This window comes from Rhinolophus hipposideros (assembly GCF_964194185.1).
Source record: "Rhinolophus hipposideros genome assembly, chromosome: 18".
Taxonomy (NCBI): domain Eukaryota; kingdom Metazoa; phylum Chordata; class Mammalia; order Chiroptera; family Rhinolophidae; genus Rhinolophus; species Rhinolophus hipposideros.
Window position 1 is genome coordinate 42,653,671 of NC_138064.1, and position 22,641 is coordinate 42,676,311.

The 22,641-nt window shown below is 32.5% G+C and overlaps 1 protein-coding gene across 1 annotated transcript in view; it reads left to right on the top strand.

Moving 5' to 3' along the window:
- Window positions 1-22,641, top strand: part of LOC308510431 (cadherin-related family member 4-like) — a gene marked incomplete at both ends in the record, with an annotated part of 118,807 nt that overhangs the window by 33,270 nt on the left and 62,896 nt on the right. Inside the window, 6 exons of the mRNA XM_081079717.1 lie at window positions 6,444-6,574; window positions 8,181-8,303; window positions 10,124-10,227; window positions 12,040-12,185; window positions 13,737-13,919; window positions 17,349-17,440. Coding sequence (XP_080935843.1) covers window positions 6,444-6,574; window positions 8,181-8,303; window positions 10,124-10,227; window positions 12,040-12,185; window positions 13,737-13,919; window positions 17,349-17,440 — 779 coding nt within the window. The remainder of the gene's footprint in view (window positions 1-6,443; window positions 6,575-8,180; window positions 8,304-10,123; window positions 10,228-12,039; window positions 12,186-13,736; window positions 13,920-17,348; window positions 17,441-22,641) is intronic.

Here is a 22,641-nt window from a genome sequence, read left to right on the forward strand (position 1 = left end):
TGTTTGATATGTCTTTGTTATATCAAAGGAGAGATTTAAGTAAACAGTTGACCTCAGAGGTCTTGCCTAGGGCTATAAATGTTTTGTAATTGAAACCATGGATTTGGATGAGATTACTCAGCTAGAGAGTAGAGAATTAGAAGAAAAGACGGCATAGAGCCAAAACTTGAGGAACTCCTACACTCATTGACGTGGGGAAGAAGCTCAGCCTGCCAAGGAGAATAGGAACAGCTCAACTGGTGGTAGAAAAAAAGGGACGGTTATACCTTAAATGGCAAAGGATCAGTGTTGAAAGAGAGTGCCAGTGGTTAGTAGACTTAAATTCCATAATTGAGTAAGACGAGTTACTAAAATGTCCATTGCATTTAGTTAGTGATATGTGGGGATAATGATAACTAATGAGCATACTGATAATTATTTTATTTATGTTACTGTGGTAGAAGCCAGAATGGAGCAGATTTAAGAGATTGTGAAAGTAAAAACCTTTTTAAAAAAATATAAATTTGTGTGTATACCTGGAAGAAGGCAGTGGTAGAACTATATTGGATTAAAAGAGTTTTATCTCATATATGTTTAGTTTTAAAGGGAGATTCTTGGGTAATTTTAAAAATTAATGGGGAGAATTCATTTGACTGGTTGGTTGAAGACCCATGAAAGAGAAAGTAGAAAAGAGATGGGATCAAACTTCAGGTGGAATCAATAGATCAATGAATCATTTATCAATCTCATCTATCTTCAACCTCATCTATCTTATAAACATTTATGTGCCTATATTTATACTTTCAATTTATTTTTATATTTTACAAATTCAAAATGGCTTAAAACTCTAAGTTTTCTCCTTTCAGATGGTACTTACAACTTTAATCTCTAAAAAAATACTATTGAATTGAGTGCCCCAGTTTATTTGGGTGTGTGCCTGAAAGAAATTTTCTTTATCATTGCAATTAAAATATAATATTTTGAATGCATGCATTATTGTCCCTTGCTTTGAAAAGTCATCAATGTAAATTATAATTTAAAAATATAAAAAAGAGGAGATCCAAGATGGTAGAGTAGATAAGCACTGCTTGCTTCCTTCTGTGAACACATTAAAATTATAACTAAATTATAAAAAAAAATCAACCTGGAAAACCATCTGAAGTCTAGCTGAATGGAAGTTTTATTACTAAGGATAAAAAAAAAAAAGCCACATCAAGACTGGTAAGGTGTGGAGACGCAAAATGGGCTGGCCCCAAACCTCTGTGTGGTAGTTGCGAATCAGGAGGGATAGCTCAGCCTTTGATGTTCCCCTGATTGAGTGAGAGATACAAGCCCAGCTTCCCCAGCACAAAGAACTGGTGCCAGGAAGAGAAGCCCCCACAACACCTGGCTGTAAAAAACAGTGGGATTCCGATGTTCTGGGTGGAATGAGAGCCTGGAAGAAACCCAGACATCCTCTTCAACTGCCCCCACACAGACTCTCTCACTTGTAGGCATTCAACTTGGGCTCTGGTGGAGAGACATTAACTAGAGGGGGTGTCAGAGCAAGAGCTGGAGTGCAGTTGCCATTTTCCTTGTGTGGAGTTTTCTTTCCAGGCAGAGGGCAGGCAGGCACCATCTTTCCTGTGTTGAGCCCTTCCCCACAGGCCAAATCTGAATCTGATTGGCCTGGTGAGCTCTGCTGTTCCACCCTGCTGACTCTGAGACACCACCACACCCAACTTGTCTAACTCCATTGGCACTTTCTCCAAGGACAGCCAGCCTGGTCCACATTGTACTTTTTCTTGAAAAACTATCTGTGTCTGAAGGACCCAGGTGGGTGGCAGCTGGCCTTGATGTGCTCTGAGCCTTTTGCTGAGTAGCTCCAAGCTCAGCACTGGCATCAAACCAGAGTCTGCATTAACCTGGTGACCATAACTCTTCTCACTCTAATGACTCACTGAGACACTGCCTCACCCAATTCATGTACTGCATGAGGTTTCATCAAGGCCTAAACCTTAAAGGAGCCAGCAGGTGGCAGTAGGCCTTGGGGTGTCCTGGCTATTTGCGGTGCTACACCAGGGCTGGCACTGATGGCAGTATCCTTAGTTCAGAGCATTGCCTCTCCCACATGCTTCCTCTAGGTTTAGCACAGGCAATGAACAACCACAGATTGTTTTATAGCTTCTGCCAGGTAGCCCCTCGTGAGACACAGACAGTGACCTGGACCTTTACCAGAGCCTGCTCCAAAAGACCCTGGAATAACATACTTAGAGGTTGGCTTCAGACCACAGCAGAGCACTGCTCAATTAGCCCCACAAGTGGCACACACTCACAAAGAGTAGTCTCAACAGGCACCAGAGCCCACTGGGGTGAATCCCACTCATTGGAGTAAACCCCCTGCACAGCAGCCCATAAACTGTGGATGTGGCTAAACCCCACAGCCAATCAGCCTGAGGGTTAATCCCACCTACTGATGTGCCAACAACAGTCAAGACTCAACTACAACAGGAGGGCACACACAACCCACATAAGGGACATTCCTGGAGCCCCCAGAGCAGGTGACCACGAAGACTGCGTCAGGCCCCCACAGGGCATCTGGTACATAAGGAATTACCAGCAGACTAGATGAAGCGGATAACTGAATCAGTGATTTGGAGAACAAGGTAGCAGAAAAAAACCAACTGGAACAGAAAAAAAAGAAAAAAAAATCAGAATAGTTTAAGGGATCTCTGACACAACATCAAATGTAACAATATTTAAATCATAGGGATCCCAGAAGAAGAAGAAGAGAGAAAGCAAGGGATTGAGAATGTATTTGAAGAAATAATGACTGAAAACTTTCCTAACTTGGTGAAGGAAACAGACATTCAAGTCCAGGAAGTTCAGAGTCTCAAACAAGATGAACCCAAACAGGCCCACACCAAGACACATTATAATTAGAATGCCAAAGGCGAAAGACAAAGAAAAAAATCATAAAAGAAAAAAGAGAAAGGCCTTTAATCACTTATAAGGGAGCTCTCATAAGGTTGTCAGCATTTCTCAGCAGAAACTTTGCAAGCAAGAAGGGATTGGCACAAAATGTTCAACGCAATGAAAAGCAAAGTCCTACAACCAAGATTACTCTACCGAGCGATGTTATCATACAGAATCAAAGGACAGATAAAGTGCTTTTCAGACATGAAAAAGCTAAAGAAGTTTATCACCAAACCAGTATTACAAGAAATATTAGAGGGACTTCTTTAAGAAGGAAAATAAAGACCAAAATTATGAATAATAAAATGGCAATAATGCTTGCATATCTATAAACAATTACTTTAAATGTAAATGGATTAAATGCTCCACTGGAAAGACACAAGAGGGCTAAATAGATAAGAAAAAAAAAAAAACCTTTATCTATGCTGCCTAGAAAAAAATAACTTCAGATTGAAAGACACAGACAGACTGAAAGTAAAGGGAGGGAAAAATACATTTCATGAAAATGGAAACAAACAAACAAACAAACAAGCAAATCCATAAGCTGGGTAGCAATACTTATATCAGACAAAATAAACTTTAAAACACGGGCAATAGCAAAAGAGACAGAAGGACTCAGTAATCCTGCTTCTGGGTATGTATGTGAAGAAACCCAAATCCTACTTCGAGGGGCCATGTGCATCCTTATGTTCATTGCAGTATTGTTTACAATGGCCAAGATGTGGAGGCAGCCTGGGTGTCTGTCAATGGATGAATGGATAAAGAGGAGGTGGTAAATATATACAATGGAATATTGGTTGGCCAGGGAAAGGAATAGGTTCTTGTCATCTTCTGTGGCATGTATGGACCTGGAGGGTATTGTGCTGAATGGAGTGTGGGATGGAGAAAGACAGATGCAATGTGATTTCACTTATATGTGGAATCTAAAGTATAAAATACGCAAACAAAACAGCAACAAACTCATAGATACAGACATATTGATGGTTGCCAGATGCAAGAGGGTTGGAGGGTGAGTGAAAAAGGGGAAGAAATTAAAAAGTACAAATTGGTTGTTACACAGTAATCATGGGGATGTAAGATACAGAATAAGGAATACAGTCAATAATATTGTAATAACTATGTAGGTATGGTGTCAGATGAGTACTAGATTTGTTGGGGTGACAGATGGGAGAGGGTCGGGTGGCACGATGCAAAGGTGAAGCAATTAAGAAGTACAAATTGGTAGTTATAAAATATTCACCGGGATGTAAAGTAAAGCACAGGAAATATAATCAATTATATGGTAATAACTATGTATAGTGCCAGGTGGGTACTAGAGTTGTCAGAGGCATCACTTCCTAAATTATATAAATGTCTAACCACTATGCTGTACACCTGAAATTAATATAAAATATTATTGAATGTCAACTGTGATTGAAAAATTAAAAAATAAAAAGAGGAAAGGGGAACAGGAATAAGAAGTCCAAATTTCCAGGTATAAAACAAATACGTTATGGGGATGTAATGTACAGCATAGGGAATATAGTCAATAATATTGTGATAGTGTGGTATGATGTCAGGTGGTTGCTGGACTTCTGATGATCACTTCTTTAGATATGTAAATGTTAAATGACTATGGTGTACATCTGAAATTAATATAATATTGTATGTTAGCTATATTATAATAAAAATATTTTAAAAATACAAAATAAATTTCAAAATTATAATTTTAAAGTTTGGACCATATAAATCAAAACCAATTATTTATGAATTATTTATTAATTATAATTATTTAATAATTAAACTGTTATACTAAGCTGTTATACTATACTGAGCTGATTATAAAAATGAACTAGGTTTTTTCTTTTTTTAATCTTTGACTATATTTTAATCCTTATCAGTATGTAAGTCAATTAAATATAATAAATATCTATTACTCTTATTTCATAGAAATTAATAATTATAAGGATAGACAGAGAGCTAATTATTACATCAAGTAGACTTGGGGATAAAATTGAGCTCTATCATTTAGAGACTGTATGATATTAGACAAATTCCTAAATATCTCTGATGGTTAATTTTACTGGTCAATTTTTTAAAATTATTTATTTATATTTTTAGTTACAGTTGATATTCAGTGTTATTTTATATTAGTTTCAGGTGTACAGCATTTTGTTAGACATTTATATAATTTATGCAATCATCCCCCCTGATTAGTCTAGTACCCACCTGGCCCTACACATAGTTGTTGCAATATTACTGAGTATATTCTCTATTTTGTACTTTGTATCCCCTGATTATTTTGTAACTACCAATTTGTACTTTTTACTTATGTATCTCCTTTCAGTACTTAGCATGGTACTGCCAACATAATAGATTTTTTAAAAAATATTTTAATTATTTTTCCTGGCAGTAATTTTACATCAATGTTAGGGCTGTAGTTTGCTTTCTCTATTTATCTTCCTGACAGCTTTTCTATGTTACCCTTTGTGTAACAAGAGGTCTAATGGTGGGATGAGACTTGAGACCTTATTTGCCAGGATTTGTTGAATTCGTTTTTCTTTTTTTAAAAATTGCTTATCTTTATTGTGAAGTTTGGTCATGTTATATCTTCAAGTTATGCTGAGGGCAAGCTTTTTTGTAATTCTATTTCTTTTTTTTTCTGTATTTTTAATTTTTTTAAAATTTTTTTGGGGAAAAATACTAGGAGACATCTAGATAGCTACCATTATCTTTATTATCTTATTACCTTCACCTTCCCCAATCTCCTGGTCACTCACTTTAAATGTAATTACATTGAAAAACAAAAGTCAATTAAATTTAATTGGGCAACTTATTAAAATTTAAATTTATTATAATGTATAAATTTGGTCCACAAATATATGTGGGTAAGGAATAGAAAATTTTAAAATATCCTATTAACCAATTTGAGTCAAACTCTCAAATTCATATTTTATGGACTTTAATAAAACACACACACAACACTGCCACCACCAGCACCACCAGAAAACAAAACAATTGACCTGAGTCTTTTCTGAGGTCACTCTACCCATTTTGTGTTGTAGTTTGGGTTTTTATCCCCTTTTAAGGCTATGGGGAGATGTTAAAAGGTGTGTGAGAGATGGAGGTCGATCTGTTGTCTACAAAGGTATTTCTGCAAGAAAGAGTTCCTCCACCTATGGCCCCATCAAGTCCAGGAATTGGTGTAAAGAATCTTATGTGAGGCTAGCTTACTGGCTCCCCATGGGACAGTCTGTCAACATATATGTGATGCTCTTTTTCTTACACTATTTAGTTGTCATAGACAGAGCCAGGAAGTAAGGAAAGGCACTCTGTAGCAGCAGGAAAGATGATAGAAAGCCAAAGGGAAAAAAATAAAAATAATAAAAATATATGTGGCTATTTTAAAATAATATGTCAACCCCACCATGCAATCTAAATTCAATATTGTTCTGTTTTTATCATATAAAGTGCTAATGAAGTCACCACATATCTTGATATTTGATGCAACATTGTTTTTTGCTTCACAGCTATCTTAGAAATTGATGAGGACTATCCATTATTTCAGTCCATTTATAGAGTGAATGCCACAGATGAGGACTCTTCAAATGGTCAGAGATTGATGGTAACTAGTGATAGATTGATAGTAAATGATCATTGGGTGAGATGTATATATTATTTTGGCATACAACGCTATGCTTCGGAAACATTTTCCAAGAGTAGTTAACATATTTGATTTGATAATTAGAGAGAGTATAATGAAGTTTATAACCACTATAATGCAATATTTGTGTTAATGTTCAAAATATCATTTTTAGATGAAGCTATTTTTCTTGATGTGAATAAGAAAATTATATGACCTAATGGAGGGGGGCAGCTGGTAGGAAGATGTCAATGCTGAGCTGAAACTGAAGCTCTGTCTTTTGGATGCTATTCAGAACTGTTTCACTTTTCTAGCTATTTCAATGACACATGTGAATGTGATTATATTTTTCTGATGTTTCAGTATCCTAATTACTAACTGTAAGAGACTTGCTTTTCTCATAATTGATTCATGGTTGTAAAGTCTCTTAGATATTTGGCAAAATAAAAAGAACCTATAAAACTCTATCTGGAGAATTTAGTGGTACATTGGACAACAAAAGTCAGCATGCTTGCTATGTAGCTATTCTTTTTAAACATATATTGAGAGAGTTTACTACTTCTAATTTAGTAACTCAGAGTATGAAGTAATGGAGCACTGAATAAGAATGAAGTAATGGGGCTGTCAAATGACTCGGGTCAAGTAATGGCTTTTCCACTAACTAGTGATGTAATCTTGGGGAAGTCACATAATCACGCTTGATCTTGATTTCCATCGTTAACCTTCAGTGATATATAAGCTGTTGTCAGTCAAAGTACTTAACATCCCTGCTCAGAAATATTTTGTTGTAGACCAACCAATATGAAATTAATACCAAATTGTTAAGAAACATAAGACCTTTCCTATTAGACAAGTCTTTCCAATAGATGGAAACACACACACACACACACACACAAAACAAAAAACCTATGTTCTTGTTGAACATAGTTATTACCAGTTCTGTCATTTACAGGAACAAGATAGGGACCCAGCAGGTTATTATTTTATATTTTAGTGTTTTGGAAAATAATTACATTGTTATAGGCTAGATCCTTATCAGATTTTTATAAATATGCAGATACAATTGAATTTTTGTTTAATAAAATTTTATACCTCATTACAAACTAAATTTTTTTCAGATACTTTTGTGAATATATATCTACTTTCATCTGTTCTCCAAGGTGGTGGCAAATAAATAAAAAAGAAAAATAAATTACAAATTCCATATTCAACTGTATTAATATTCAAAATTGTTTCTTATCATTATAATTCTTGTTTTGTTTCCTAAAATTCAAATGTAGTGATGCAAGTTTATTTTGCATATTCTTTCAGAGTTGTATTAATGTGCAGAGTCAGAATTAAGTATTTTCTGGAAAAATCTTTTAGAAAATATCTATAGTGTTGTGCAGCTCTATTAAAATATAGCAAATCTTTTGGCTGTGTTAAGATGTTAAGCAATTCTTATATTTCCTGTATTCTGATCAGTATATGCTAGTGGTTTTAAAGCTAGATCATAAGACTGAAAATAATCAGTGTGAAAATAGAGAACTTTCTATATATATATGCTTTATTATTGTATCTTAATGATCTTCCAAATACCTTTTCATTTATTTTGTTGTGAGTAATGTCTATTTTATTTTCCCAGTACTCCATTGAGACACAGTTATCTGGACCAAAGGAAGGGGCAACTTCTTTTGGGGTGGATTCTATAAGTGGCATTGTTAGCTTGCAAGGCAAAGATCCCTTGGACTATGATGCTGGATATCACGTAATTAATGCATTTATTTATTATTCTACATAGAGTGACAGGGATTTTTTATAATTTTGAACTCTGCCTGAAACATTAAACACATCATTATTATTTAAAGGAAAAGAAATATTTCGTATGATTCATTTATGACAGTCTGTCGTTACTCAAAGTATCGCGATCATGTCTTAAGTTTTTAGATCCATTTAAGAAGTTTAAGGAAGAAAAAATAAAATACTTTAAAGAGATTTCTAATCAGTGTAAACTAAATCAGTAAATTAGTAAAATATAAATCTTTCTGAACATCAGAGAAATGGAAGAAACTTAAAATGTAAAAATGTCCAAATTGAAACTATGTAAACGTTTGTATCTTGCCCCATTAAGGATGGCAAAACACATAGGCAGCCAAAATAAGACAGGCATAAACCTTATAGATGCATTTGAAAAAAATATGGTAGGGAAGAACAATTTGTGATATTTCTATGAGAAAGGCAATTTAAGGAAAGCATTATTGGGAAGATTTCTGAATGGAAAATGAAGGACATATAAGTAGGAGCAACTGACTGGAAAGAAAGTAGCTAGAGTGCTATTGAGATCATCTGTCCACATAGAAATAAGGTGTGAAATTTGAGAAAGAAAGAAAGAAATAATTATTAGTAGTATTAGTATTCGTATTGGTAAAACATTTCCATTTTCAAAATCCTCCCCATGTATTATTTCAATAGGTGATTGAGAAAATAGCCATAAGGGGAAAATACATCATTTATAGAAAAAAAAGAGAATTTGCTACTGAACAGATATTTAGGAGAAAGAAACAATAACTGAAGATAATCTCAACTTTCTAGACTGAAAGAACAGACATGGTGGAAGAAAGCCAATGATATCTATTTCAATTTAAATTTGGATATGTTGAATGTTACAGGATGGTGGAGAAACCTATGATACATATATTTTAAGCAATTTGAGTTGTAGACTACAATATAAGGTTAAAATTAAGTGGAAAAAAATTTGAGATTATGTACATGAGCCACATATTAAGCAGTTCCACTCCATACTTACGACCGTTCCCTGCCTCACTTTCCCTGCTTGCTTTCTCACACATTCAACCAACTTCTACTAAGTCTTTTAAGACCTACTTCATTTTTCCATTACATAGCTAACCAATTCACTTTATGACATTTGATATGTCAGTACCCATTCGAGAGACTTAAGTACAATCATTCTTAACCTGGGCATGGGCTCCTGTACATCATGAAGGATTATTGAATGCTTGCTTAAGAAAGGTTTTAGAGGATATCCTACTGCTTCAGCAGTGTTTCTTTTTTTTCCTTTTCAAATGATCACTTGCTGATATATATGAATAAATAATATCTAAAGGGTAAGATATGTGATAGGATGATAAGGAAAATATTTGAGATTTGGTGACATCCTCAATTCTTCAGAAATTACCTGTTCTTGATCCCAAAGAATAACCCATGGTTGTGTTTCTAACGGTTAGCATCAAACAGATTGCTTTGTGAATAATTCCAGTGCTTTATACTTTGAGTTTATGATTGAACCTGATTCATTCATTTATTATTTTTTTTGTTCAATTTAATCTGTATTTAGGCATACAGCCAAGGTACACAGACCTTTGAATGACATTTAACTGTATATAAAATGAAGCTATTTTGAAATACACAACTAATCTAATTAACTAAGAAAACACTTATATTTCTTTTAACTGCCTAGAAGAAAAAGAAAAAAATCTGTATCTAATTGGAAAAAAGAAACATAACAGGAGACATATTATAAAGATATACAAATAGCATATTGTAAAACTTTTAAAAATTGTTTTCCAGGTTTTCCAGCTTGCACTGAGAGCAACAGATATAACTGGTCTGTTTTGTCAAGGGACACTAATTATCAAAGTCAGAAACATAAATGATGAGAAGCCTCAATTTGAGTAAGCATATTTATTTTAAAGTGTAACCATAAGAAAATAACTATCTAAACTTCACATATACGAATATAATTTATATTATATGAATAATAAAAAATAAAGATAATGTAGCTGCATAGAAAAGGTTTTATTGTGCTAAATTAATAATATATGATTATATATCCAAGATTGATACATATACTGATAGAAAGTAAAATATATATTAGAAAATACTGTAAAACAAATGTAGAAATAACCAATATTATCATATGGTGAAAGGGTTTTTGTGTGTCTTTTTTCTTTTTGTTTTATTTTTTTCCCTTTTGTTTTCTTTCCCAAAGACTTTGCAAAGTTCTTGCATTGTTTCTTAATAAATACATTAATTTTAAATAATGAAAAATTAGATCTTAAAATGTAGTCTAAAATATTTAAACTATTTCACTCTGAGGTATAATTGTAGCATTCAAAAACATTTGCAGATTATGAACGTCTGTTAAATATTTTTCTATACTTCAAAATTTAGCAATCACACACATCACTACAATCTAAGATTAATCAAATACTTCTTAAATTGCTGAAGAGAATAAGAAAATAGTTGTATTCAAATTACTTTCCTTCTATAAATAAGTTACATCTCTACAGATGATGAAGGAGAGTAATTGTTTGACTTCCAAAATTCACTTTAATTTATATTACCTGAACAACAGAAGTAAATATGGAGCTTCGTTTCCCCTTTATTTCTGGGGATAGTTACTCTAACTGTCCACCTATATTTGCAGTAGAGGTGTCATCAACTTCTTGGAACATTTTCTATTGCCTTCATGCCTTCAATAGGAATGAACTTTACTTTTTTACTAGGACTTTTTACTTAGGAGAATTGAATGCTAGCTATCATAAGTAATACAAAAATTATTAAAATATTGCCTCCAAATATAGTTTTTATCTCTTAAGAGACAAAATATGTTAAACCACAGTGAAACAAAAAAAAAATATTTAAAGTGCTTCAAAATATAAATATTGTGAGTTACAGTATATTATGGTATAAAGGAGACACCACACTGGATGGTGGTGGTCAAGAAGCTTGCTCAGAGAAATGGCCTCCCTTTTCCTTTGATTTTACATTCCTGGGAGAACTTCCTTGAATCTCCCAACCCCAGATTTAGTCTCCCCTTCTCTTTAAATTTGTAGCAAAGTTATGGTATACACCACATAGCATTGTCACTTTTTCTATTTGTGTTCTCTACTATTAGTAAGATCCTAAAGAGCAGGAGAAAGCTCAGTTCTATGTGTATAAATGACACACTGTAGGTGGTAAGAAATAAATATAAGCTTCAGAAATGTTCTAGAAATTGGTCAGGGACTTTAACTGTGATTTAAAGACGTGAACAATAAATTTACAGGGAATGTTCTGATAGCTTACTTTAATAAGTGATCATTTTGGACAGCATTTCGTCAAGAATAAAATGAACATATTTAGTCCTTATTATTCAATTGCCAACTAATCTATGCATTTGATAGTTGGAATAATAGAGGTGCACTATTTTAATGTGTTTTTCGGTTTTCATCTCTTTGATGCCATGATATTATTGATGTCTGGTATTATGCCAGAAACTAGATGATTAGAAATAAATGCTTATGAAAAATTGTAACTAACTTTGTGCCCAAATTGAATTTTTTCTTAGTATTTGAGTACTTTTGGAATTCTTAAATTCTTGACAAGATGAAGGTGATATCATCACAAATACAAAATATTCTTTGCAGGTTATTATAACTCAGCTGCTACATAAAAATTTGCATTTTCAACATTTTTTATCACAATATTTTTTTTTTCTTTAGGCCATTTCCTTTGAATTCTATTAATGTGACCGAAAAAAAACCTGTTGGAGAAATTATAGCAAAAGTAAAAGCAACAGATCGAGATGAAAATAACAGCATCACTTATTCCTTTAAAACCCAGCAGGAAATGTTTGGCTTGGACCCTCGTAAGTTTTAAATACACACTTCTAGCTTATTTTTATTCAACCTTCACTACCTAATCTATGTGTTTCCTATAGAAACTTGGGCTGATAAAACTACCTTTTCAAAATTAAATTAAATAAGGAGAAGGAAACATACCAAAAATATGTGGCGTTTGACAATTGCTGTTTTCCTATTTATTGAAATACTATTCTTGTGAAATAATTAGTGTCATAGTCCCTTATTTGTATAACTGACCATTGTCTTTCAGAGGTAATCAATCCAGATACTTCTGTGACGTCTGTGTGGAATTTAGGAAAACTAAGTCATATCTATCTCCTTGTTTTCATTTGTGGAATCTCAGACTTTTCCTTAATAATTATATTTTGTATATTTGATTATAGATAGATTTCCATCTATGTGGACAGGATACTACTCTGAGATGTTGCTTTCCCTACATCCTGTCCCAGAACCTGCTTTAATTTGTTCCACTGGAGGGTGTGTGGGGGAAACATTGGGAATTGACCTGTGAGAGCTGGTTAAGCAGTCTCTGTAAGGCTGTTGTCTCTGTGTCTGTCTGAGGCTGGGGTTTGAAGTCCACAATGCAGGAAGTGACAGAAGGAAGAGGGATATAAAGTGGGAAACATTTAGAGTAGACCAGAAGACACAAGCGGGTGTTAGACTCCATGAGCTGGACTAACACCTACCGTGTTTCCAAAAAATAAGACCTAACCGGAAAATCAGCTCCAGGTCTTATATTAATTTTTGCTCCCAAAGACGCATTAGAGCTGATTGTCCGGCTAGATCTTATTTTTGGGGAAACACAGTATGTGAGTTCTTGTTGCCTCTGACCTTGGTGGTGTGAGTATCCTGCAGCAGCTGGGTCTTTCATTACGAGGCTGAGCAGACACCTTTTCTAGGGGTCAGAGTGGCTGACAGAGGATCTAGAGGCAGGTGGAACAGTTGCAGACCCAGCTGCTACTTCTTGCCAAGGGTGAGACAGTGGGCCAGCAGGACTATGTAAGCAATGACAAAGCTGCGGCTACCTTTCCACCCTCCCCGTTGACCAAGAATTTCCCTTGGTGATTCTGTCTTCACAAAATTTCCTACGTTTGACCTCTGAGCTCATTTTTTCTCTTTGAATACGAGATTGAGTTAAGTCATATGGCAGAAGCAAAACATTATTAGGATTTCAAAAGAGTTTGCCTAGTTTTTACAGGCTCAAAAATGCTAACTCTTTATTATTGTAATTAAAATCAAATGCAGAGGTTTCTAGCTGGTATTTCTGAAGTACAGATGCTGCCTATGCTTGATACGTCCATAAATGACAATTAGAGATTTGGAAGAAAATATGTTGAAACCATTTTTAGTATTTAATTATATTTTAAAGGTAAGCATACATCAAATGGGCATTTTTAAATAAAGATTTTTAGTGAATGTAGAATTGCTAAACATAACTTTTCTCATTCACTAAAAACACATATCATCAAGTGAATTAAAGCACCATCAATCTGAGTAAATAAACGTTTAATTATTTGAGTTTGGTAATTTTTCTTCATTTTATTTCTTTTCATTAGTTACAGGCATAATCACTCTTCTTCAGCCTTTAAATCTTGACAATCCAAATAACTCTAACACCTACTTTTTGGAATTTGAGGCCAGAGATAATGGAAATAACACCAGTACCTATATGTTGACAGTTTTCGTGGAGAATGTAGATGACCCTATTGTCTGTGACTCAAGTTTTTCAACAGCAGCAGGTATATGACAAGTCAATTTTATTAGTAACATTCATAAAACAGTGACAGGCTGAGAAAATTTTAAAACAAAACTTGGAATTATAGTTTGAGTGCTTTTTTGTGTGTTTTGTTTTGTTTTATAAAAGAGAACTATATGAAGAATTGAATAAAATGATGGATATATTCCTCAAAAGAAAAAAATAGTATAATTTAATAAAGCATTCAAATAATTATTTCTTTGTGTGGCAGATTGGGTATAGGAGTACTTATAAAATTATTTTAAGTTTATATGTAACATGAATTAATAGGTAACTGATAAGTTGTCAAACACATGACAATCTAAACAATAAAGTATAATTTTCACCTACTGTGTTTCCCCGAAAATAAGACCTAACCGGAAAATAAGCCCAGGCATGATTTTTCAGGATGACATCCCCTGAACATAAGCCCTAGTGCGTCTTTTGGAGCAAAGCTTAATATAAGACCTTGTCTTATTTTTGGGGAAACACAGCACTAAATTGACCAAGGTTTAAAAATAATAGGAGGTAAATAGCAGTGTTGGCTAAAGTAAAGAAATTAACATTTTCATAAATGGGATTTTGAATAACCGCCCAAAATATTATTTTGTACATATTTATAGAGTATTAAAATGATTATAATCTTTACTTCCATAAAAATTTTACTTCAGCTTCTTAGAGTTCTTATTTACAGAACTATTGGTCATCTAGTTGAGATTATGTACAAAATTTATATAGAATGTTTGAAATATCCAAAATATCTAACAAGAGGGAATTGTTTAAAAGATTGTGCTATCTAGCCATTAAAAATTATCTTTCAACAAATAATAGGTATGAGCTAATAGAAACTGAAGTTTTCTCAATTTTGTTGTGAAAAATAATATGTGATATTAATAACTATAAACACATTCCATTCTACTCATATATTGATACATGTGTAAAACCACTGTTCTCTGTTTTTGTATGATTACGAGAAATGATTCTTTATTTTCCAACACTGAAATAAACATTCTCTACTGTTAATTTGTTTAATGTTTCTCAAATTAAAACTCTAGCTTTAGTTATAAAATTTCAACTTCTTGAATAAGAATCATTACTCCTAATAGTATGCAGTCATTTCATCTAATAGTCTTCCCCAAAGATTATTTACTTATAATAGGTTTTCAATTATTGAAATTACAATAGAATAGATAATTAAAGTAATATATGAAGGTACCATTTGGTATAAATAGATGTTCCTGAAAAGTTTAGTATGAATTAAAATTTTGTCAATTGCATTTCATTTTTTTAAATAATTCTACCCAGAAAAGAAAACAGTCCTAATATATTAATTGGAAGCAGTACATCTATGTGTATAAAATAATGAAGTAGTGCCATTCAAATCACAACCTCAGATACTGTTCCTTGACTTCACCTTTACATGTGTTTGTGTTTTCATGAAGTTCTCGTGAAAATAAAAACTTTTAAACATTTGAATGCCCTTGATACTTTGCACATGGGAGAATATCAGGAAATACAAGTTGGCTTGATTTCAATTTGGTGGGGTCGACTCAAACTCATCAATTATATCTGTTCTGCCAGTTATTCTTTCTATTGTTTTTCCCTCTATTTCTAACCTAACTTGCTTGCTTGTCTGTCATATCAAAACCCTCTCTACTCTTTCTACCTTCTCTACTATCATTCCTTTTCTTTCTCTCATTATTTGTGTTAGGAGAAACTACCCAGCTAACTGGGAGACAATGAGAAGAAAGTGAAATTGAAGGCAAATAGACAAGGCAGACTTTGTTAAAATAGTGTTCCCATCCACCACCCAGATTCCTGTCCATAACTGCTCTCTGTCCATTTCTCACCATAACTGTTATCTCTTCTTCATATTTAAGATACATCACTCTTTTAGAAACCCAAAAGTTCTAACACACACACACAAATACACACACACACACAGATTTCTTATTTTGAATCAAAACATACCCTCTGGTATGTGTAGTAAAAAAATCCAGCGGAGATAAGAATTTGTATTAAAAGGACCTATTCACAGAGGCTCAAGTTAAGAAAGGAAAACCTCCCAGGTAGGCCTGGGCAATGAACCAGCTTACAGGTTTGGTGTTTATGAAAACATTGTCTTTTGGATCACTGTGAGACAGCCTAGCTGATGTTCTTCGTAATTTCCTTTTGGTCTCCTCCAAATTATAGAAAGTTTTAAGAAGATACACATGGATTCCAAGAAGGTCATTCTGACTTGATTTTTCTACAGACTTGTCTGACTTAGACAGCATTGAGATCAAGATGCCCTTGTTTTCCATCATGTGGGTTTGTGGTCTTTGGAACAGAGGAATAGCAGAAAAACAAAACAAAATAAAACAAAAACCACATTACTTTCTCTCAAAAATAGGGTAACTCTTTGGGTGTCTGTGAGGTTACCCAAAACAGGTATTGACACCATTTTCAGATGGCAATGTGACACAAACATATTTAATTCACTTATTGTGTTAAATTATCCAGTTGACTTGATTAAGTAGAACAAATCTGTTTAGAGACTCTACTAAATAGTTTTAGTTTGATGTGTTATGTATAATATTTTATTTAATGGATCAAAACAAGCAAGACCCATTCACACAAAAATTGTTCTATTGCATTCTTAGAAATAGACAAACTATATGAGGCTTTTGCAGGACTTCCTACTTTGGATCATAATACAGTGTTTCCTGGACATGATATCCAAGATTCAAGTGCACAGAAAGCAGGAACACTTTTTTTTTCCAGAGTATCATTTATAGAATCACATAACAGATGAAGAAACTAAGAAACTACCTATGGTTTAAAAGGATATGCATTTGTGTTATTTGATTTTGGGGTGAGACAGGATCATAATTAGTAACACTGAAGGGAAGATAAGAAGTAGTGGATGAAGACAATAAATTAACATTTATTGAGCACTTGTGAGATGTGTTATGTGTTATATTTTATTTAATCCTTGGAACTACTCTAAGATTGAAAACATACTTGATCCCTATTGTACAGATAAGAATATTGATGGATCAGCAACTCAAATGCATTTCTTTCTGACTTTACAACCTGTGCTTTATTTTTGTGTGTGTGTGCATTATTGTAAAAAGAGATGCATGGCTTCAATCATTTAACTATAAAGGAATCAAAGTTGAAATCACATCTTAATGACCATTGACTTTGTTCTGGACACTAACCAATTACATCCCATTCCACTCAGTCTTAAATTTAAATGTAGAAATATGAAATCGGTGTTCTTTTGGCTCTCCTAACGTTGATGTTAATAGGATTAATTGCTTTTGTTCTACTTTTTTCCCCTTCAAAAAAGTATCATTAAGAAAACTGCTATAGGGAGAAATACAGCATGACTTGTCGTGGAAGAATGTTTGAATTTAAATTATTATTCATGGTTTATATAATTGTATAGGTGTTACAGTGTCTGTTCCTGAAAATGTTCCTGCATTTGCTTTTATATATATGATTCTTGCAAGAGATCCAGATCCAGGACAAGAAGTTGAAGTATGTGATTCATTATAATCTGTTTATTCTTTCCAAATTTGATTGAAAAAAAGAGGGCTCAAATTTTCAATGAGTAAAAAATTATTTCATCAGGTTTTGAATTACTCTTTATATCTTATGGTAGTCATTGAAGTGAAAGGAAAAAAATGGAGCCTTTAAATACAGTAACATAGACTAAAAAAGATATAACTTTAAAATGAAAGAAATAAATCTTTTAAAATGGTCTGAAAGTACTTTGAAACACTAGAGCTTATATTTATTTGCACTTATTTGATGTCGTTTACACAACTGAGAGAATATCCTTTCATGTTTTATTGTCTTTTATTCATCACAGATCAGGAATATTTTCTTTATTATACACATAATTTGAATAAAGGATATGCTATATCTTCATATTATTTCTGTTTTCAACAATAATTAATAAACAATAGTGAATTAATAACTAATGGATGATAAAATAGTTACAGATTGAGAGAGGGCAAAGAAGAAATACGAGTTAATTCATCATACCAGATTTTTTCAGAAATTTTTATGGTGCACATATGATAAATAATTGTATTGTTATATTATATGAAAATTTTTGACTTCTTGATTATAAAATATATTAGAAATCATATTAATACACTGGAATATTCTGCCCTAAATTTTGTGATTCTTCTCATTAAAGGAAACTAAGGTGTTTTTGTTTTTTTTTCCATTTGGCAATACTTTAACAACTGGCTCATAAAAATTGCTTGGAGAATACGGTTGGAATGAAAGTTTAGGGGGGTAATTGTTGAATAATTTAATCTGCATATAATTTTTTTGGTGACCTGATTATAATAAAGCATTAATTATCATCCGTCTCATTTTTTTTCTTTTTCTTTTTTTCCTTTCTTTCAAGGACATAAGACAACATAGGAAAATGTAATTTCTAGTTACCAGGTTCAGAAGCTCCATGTATTTGGGTGTGTGAATGTGTGGGGAGGGTTACAGTCCAGATTTGAGGATATGTGTATTTAGGGTGCATAGATAGATATATGTTTGTGTTTAGGATAGAATATGTGCATGTGTATGGAGGATGGATGTCTATGTAAATATAAATTATAATTATGTGTTTACTTGTATATTCTCCATAACTCAAATTTATATCTGGATTTTATTGTAAAAGTCATTGGGAAAGAAAAACAAAACAAAGGCTTGGAAAATGATATATATAAATATATATATATATATATATATATATATATACATATATATATATATATATATATATATATATATATATATATATATATTTTTTTTAACAAATCCAAGACTATAATAATAATGGCAGAAACAAAAAAAAAATATTTTCCCATAAGAACACTTAATGAATTTTAGTCAAACATAAGCCAACTTTGGTTGTTCACTTATAGACAGATACAAATCTGTTAATATGCCCATCATCATGGCTGTGATGTCTTTTTGGAAATGGCATTGGATATCATGTCTCCCAAGATTTATTATTTTTCTTTGGGCCAGAAAATGGATTAAATTAAAACAAATATATGTAATGTCTTTACTAAATCCTTTTCAAAATATTTCATATTCATCTTGAAACTGAGACCAGTTATAAGCATGGGTGATAACAACAGAGAGAAACATGCTGATGCTCATACAAAGAAAAAATTTCTCTAAAGCAATATTTTATTGTGTCATACAGAAAATCAACACAGAGACAGATCAAATGGCTCCTTCCAAGTAATTCAGTGCATGTGCCTGCTTTGGATACACTCTTAGTATATGAGAGGGAATGCCTTTTTTATATATTAGCAGCATTAGAAAGTGAACTAATTATAAACCCAATGATAGCTATTTACCAAAAGTGTTCTAATAGTTAAGAATAAACATCTTTGGAAAAAATTTAACTAAAAATGTGAAAAATTTCAGATTGCTTTTGAAGTCTGGTACTGAAAGAAAGTTTAGCTTCTATTTTATTGGCGTTGTGACGACTAATTTTGGTTTAGTTAGGTCTTGCCACGTAATTGCATCAAAAACATCAGTTCAAAATCCATGCTTTTTCAATAATAGATTAACCATTTGTATGTGTGTGTTTTAAAGTTTTTAGTACTAAATTCTTCAGTTAATGCCATGGCCTACTTTGCTTTGGATTCACATAATGGTGTCATTTCTAAAACCCTGGAACCTCTTTTGGACTATGAAACAAATCCTAAGGTGAGAATAAATATAATTTTAACATTAAAATAATAAATATCTGTAAGTAGCCTTCAAGGAGAACACTTATTGAAGTATTACTTTTCAATAAGAATTTTTTTAAAACTCAAATTGAAATAAAAATGCCAAATTCATGTAATTGAATTCTCATATTTCCATAGATCAAGCAGAAATTCACTTTAAGAAAATAAATTTAGAAGCTTATTTATTTTACTTTTTCCATTAGATGTTATTTAAATGTTATTTCAGTTTTTGTGTTTGCTTCTTCAAGTTTGTGTAAAAGTTGGAGGAGAGATTGTCTCCATATTCAAAGCACAGAATGGAGGCAATGTTCTGGGTAATTAAATGAAATAATATTTTTTTACAATTTTCTGGGGATTGCCTATATCTTTACTTGACTGTAGAAATCAGGCGTAAGTCTTTTTTTTTCCCCCCTAGTGTTCTGGTAAAATTTCAAATTTGCAAAATCTAGGAAGAAGAGAGAGGTATAAATGGGATGGAAAAACATAATAAATCACCTTCCCTACCAAATTGTTGAGAAGTGGGTACACTTAAATTTCAAATGTTTTCCAGTTTCTTTAAACATTCTCAATGTTTCCAGTAGTAGATTTATTAGGTATTATTATTATTATTATTATTACTATTTTTTTTAACATTTTGCCTAGAGACAAATATTTTGACAAGAGTTTATTTCACTGTGTAATATTTAGAGAAAAAATAAAAAGCAACAACTGTTACTCCAGGACAAATGGCAAATGACTTATAATATTACTTTTCACTCTGGTATTATTGGATTATTTTTCATATTATCAACTTTGATGTTTTCCCTTCACTACTAAACAGAGTGACCTCATTTTTTTTGTTTCTGTACTTGTTCATGTAATGTTTAGGATTAGCTTTATAAAAAAAAAAAAAAAACCCTATTGAAATTTTTATTTTAATGGCATTGAATTTATGAATTAGACTGAAGAGAATGAGCATTTGTATAAACCTGGAGGATTTACTCTTGTATTCCGAACTTTATTAAGTCCTTCAATAACATTTTGTATTTTTCTCCATAAAATTTTGCACATTATATGTATGACATTCCTAGACAACTTGAATTTTGCTACTAAATATTCATTTATCAATTGTTCTTCGGGGTTATAGTGGAAACTATTGATTTTTACATCTTGATCTTGAAAAGAGTAACTTTGCTAACTTCTCATATTGATTCCAATAATTTCTAGATGATCTTTTTTTTTCTGTATGTTAACATTCATAAAATACCTGTAAAAAGATAGTCGTTTCTTTTTAATTATTATATTTTTTATTCATATTATATGTCTTATTTTTCTGATGATTTCCAGAACAATGTTTACTTATAAATGGTAGTAATAGAAGGCATCCTTGTCTGGTCATGAATTTAAAGTTATTCTTTAAATGTTTTAAATGAGAATGGTATTTAATGTAGGGTTATGGTAGACCATCCTCATTAAGTAACAAAAGTTTTCTTTATTCCTTGTTTGTTAAGAGTGTTTATCAGGAATTTGATATTGAATTTTATAATATTTTTTTTGCTTTCTGCTTAAAAATTAGATAGTTTCTTCTTCTTTCAAAAATAAATCTATTAAAGTTCTGAGTTACTTTAATACATTTTCTAGTATTATATCATCCTTGTGTTTCTGGCATGTAACTTACCTCATATAAGGTAGTTTTCAATACAGAGTGCTATATTCAGTTTGCTACTATTTTATTTAATTTTGGGATTCTAATCCTGATTGTTCTCCCCCAACACCTGGGTGGTTTGTTCACTCTTTTTTTTATTTATTTTTATTTTTTTATTTAACACATGAGCTCATCTGTAAAAGAGCTTTATATGTTTATAGATTTGGACAGTGTTGAGCTATTGTACATTCAAAGAGGTTCACCTTTTGACTGCCAGGCGTCCCTAGGGCATCACTGGCCTCGGGACAGTTTCTATGTTAATTTCATGGCTCAGCTATTCTTGAACTAAATTAGTTCCTTCTCTCTCTCTCTTTCTCTGCCCCTAGCATTTTATTTTAGCTGTAAACTAAAAAGATTATCCCCAATTATTTTACTCTGTACACAAAACTGATCTAAAAGCAAACTCTCTTTTGATAAAATTTCACCCTCCTTTGGTTTTCATGTCAGTCGTTTTCCTATTAGAATGTGATTTTCTCCATGTTAATGTTACTGTTAATTAAGTTCTTGTCTCTAGTGGATTACATAGTGCATATAGTCAGTGCTCAAGAAATATTTCTTGAATGAAACATGAACTCTATCTACCAATTTCAAGAGACTGGGTGCTTTGTTAAGACTTAAAACACCGAGAAACAATATAGATTCATTTGTTCCAAAACATTTTATTTACTGTCTGCTGTATACCAAGTACAGTGTGGGTACCCTTGCCCTGATTGCTATACATTTATTTTTATCCTATCCTTTTTCTAAAGAAACAAAACACATTATGTTGAGTATGTGTTAGGTACTAGGAAGGTACAAATAATAACTTAAATTTATGAAAAGCCTGTGAAATAGATATCATTATTACCTCCATTTTACAGATGAAGACATTAAGTCCAAATAAGTAATTTACCCAAGATAATCCAGCTGGTAACTGGATGAGTCATCATATCAACACACTAGCCACGTAATTTTAGTGTGGATTCTTCACCACTATGCTGCCTTGCCATTGCTTGTCATCCAATCTGAGAAGCTCTTACTATCTTCCCTCAACTCTTTTATACTCTATGCTGTATAGAAACTGTGCTGCTCATTTTAAGTTTCAGTGTTTGATACTTAATGGATATATTGAAAATGAACGAACAAATGAATAAATGATTAGTTCAGAACAGCTGCACTGTCATAGGGAACCCCATTTTCTTAAGACAGTGTCAAAGAAGGGGAAAATTGACATATTTGAGGACAAACTTTTCACGTTAAGCCACCCTTTCCCCTTGCCTTTTAAGCAGTTTATATGTATTTATTATATGTAGTTTATA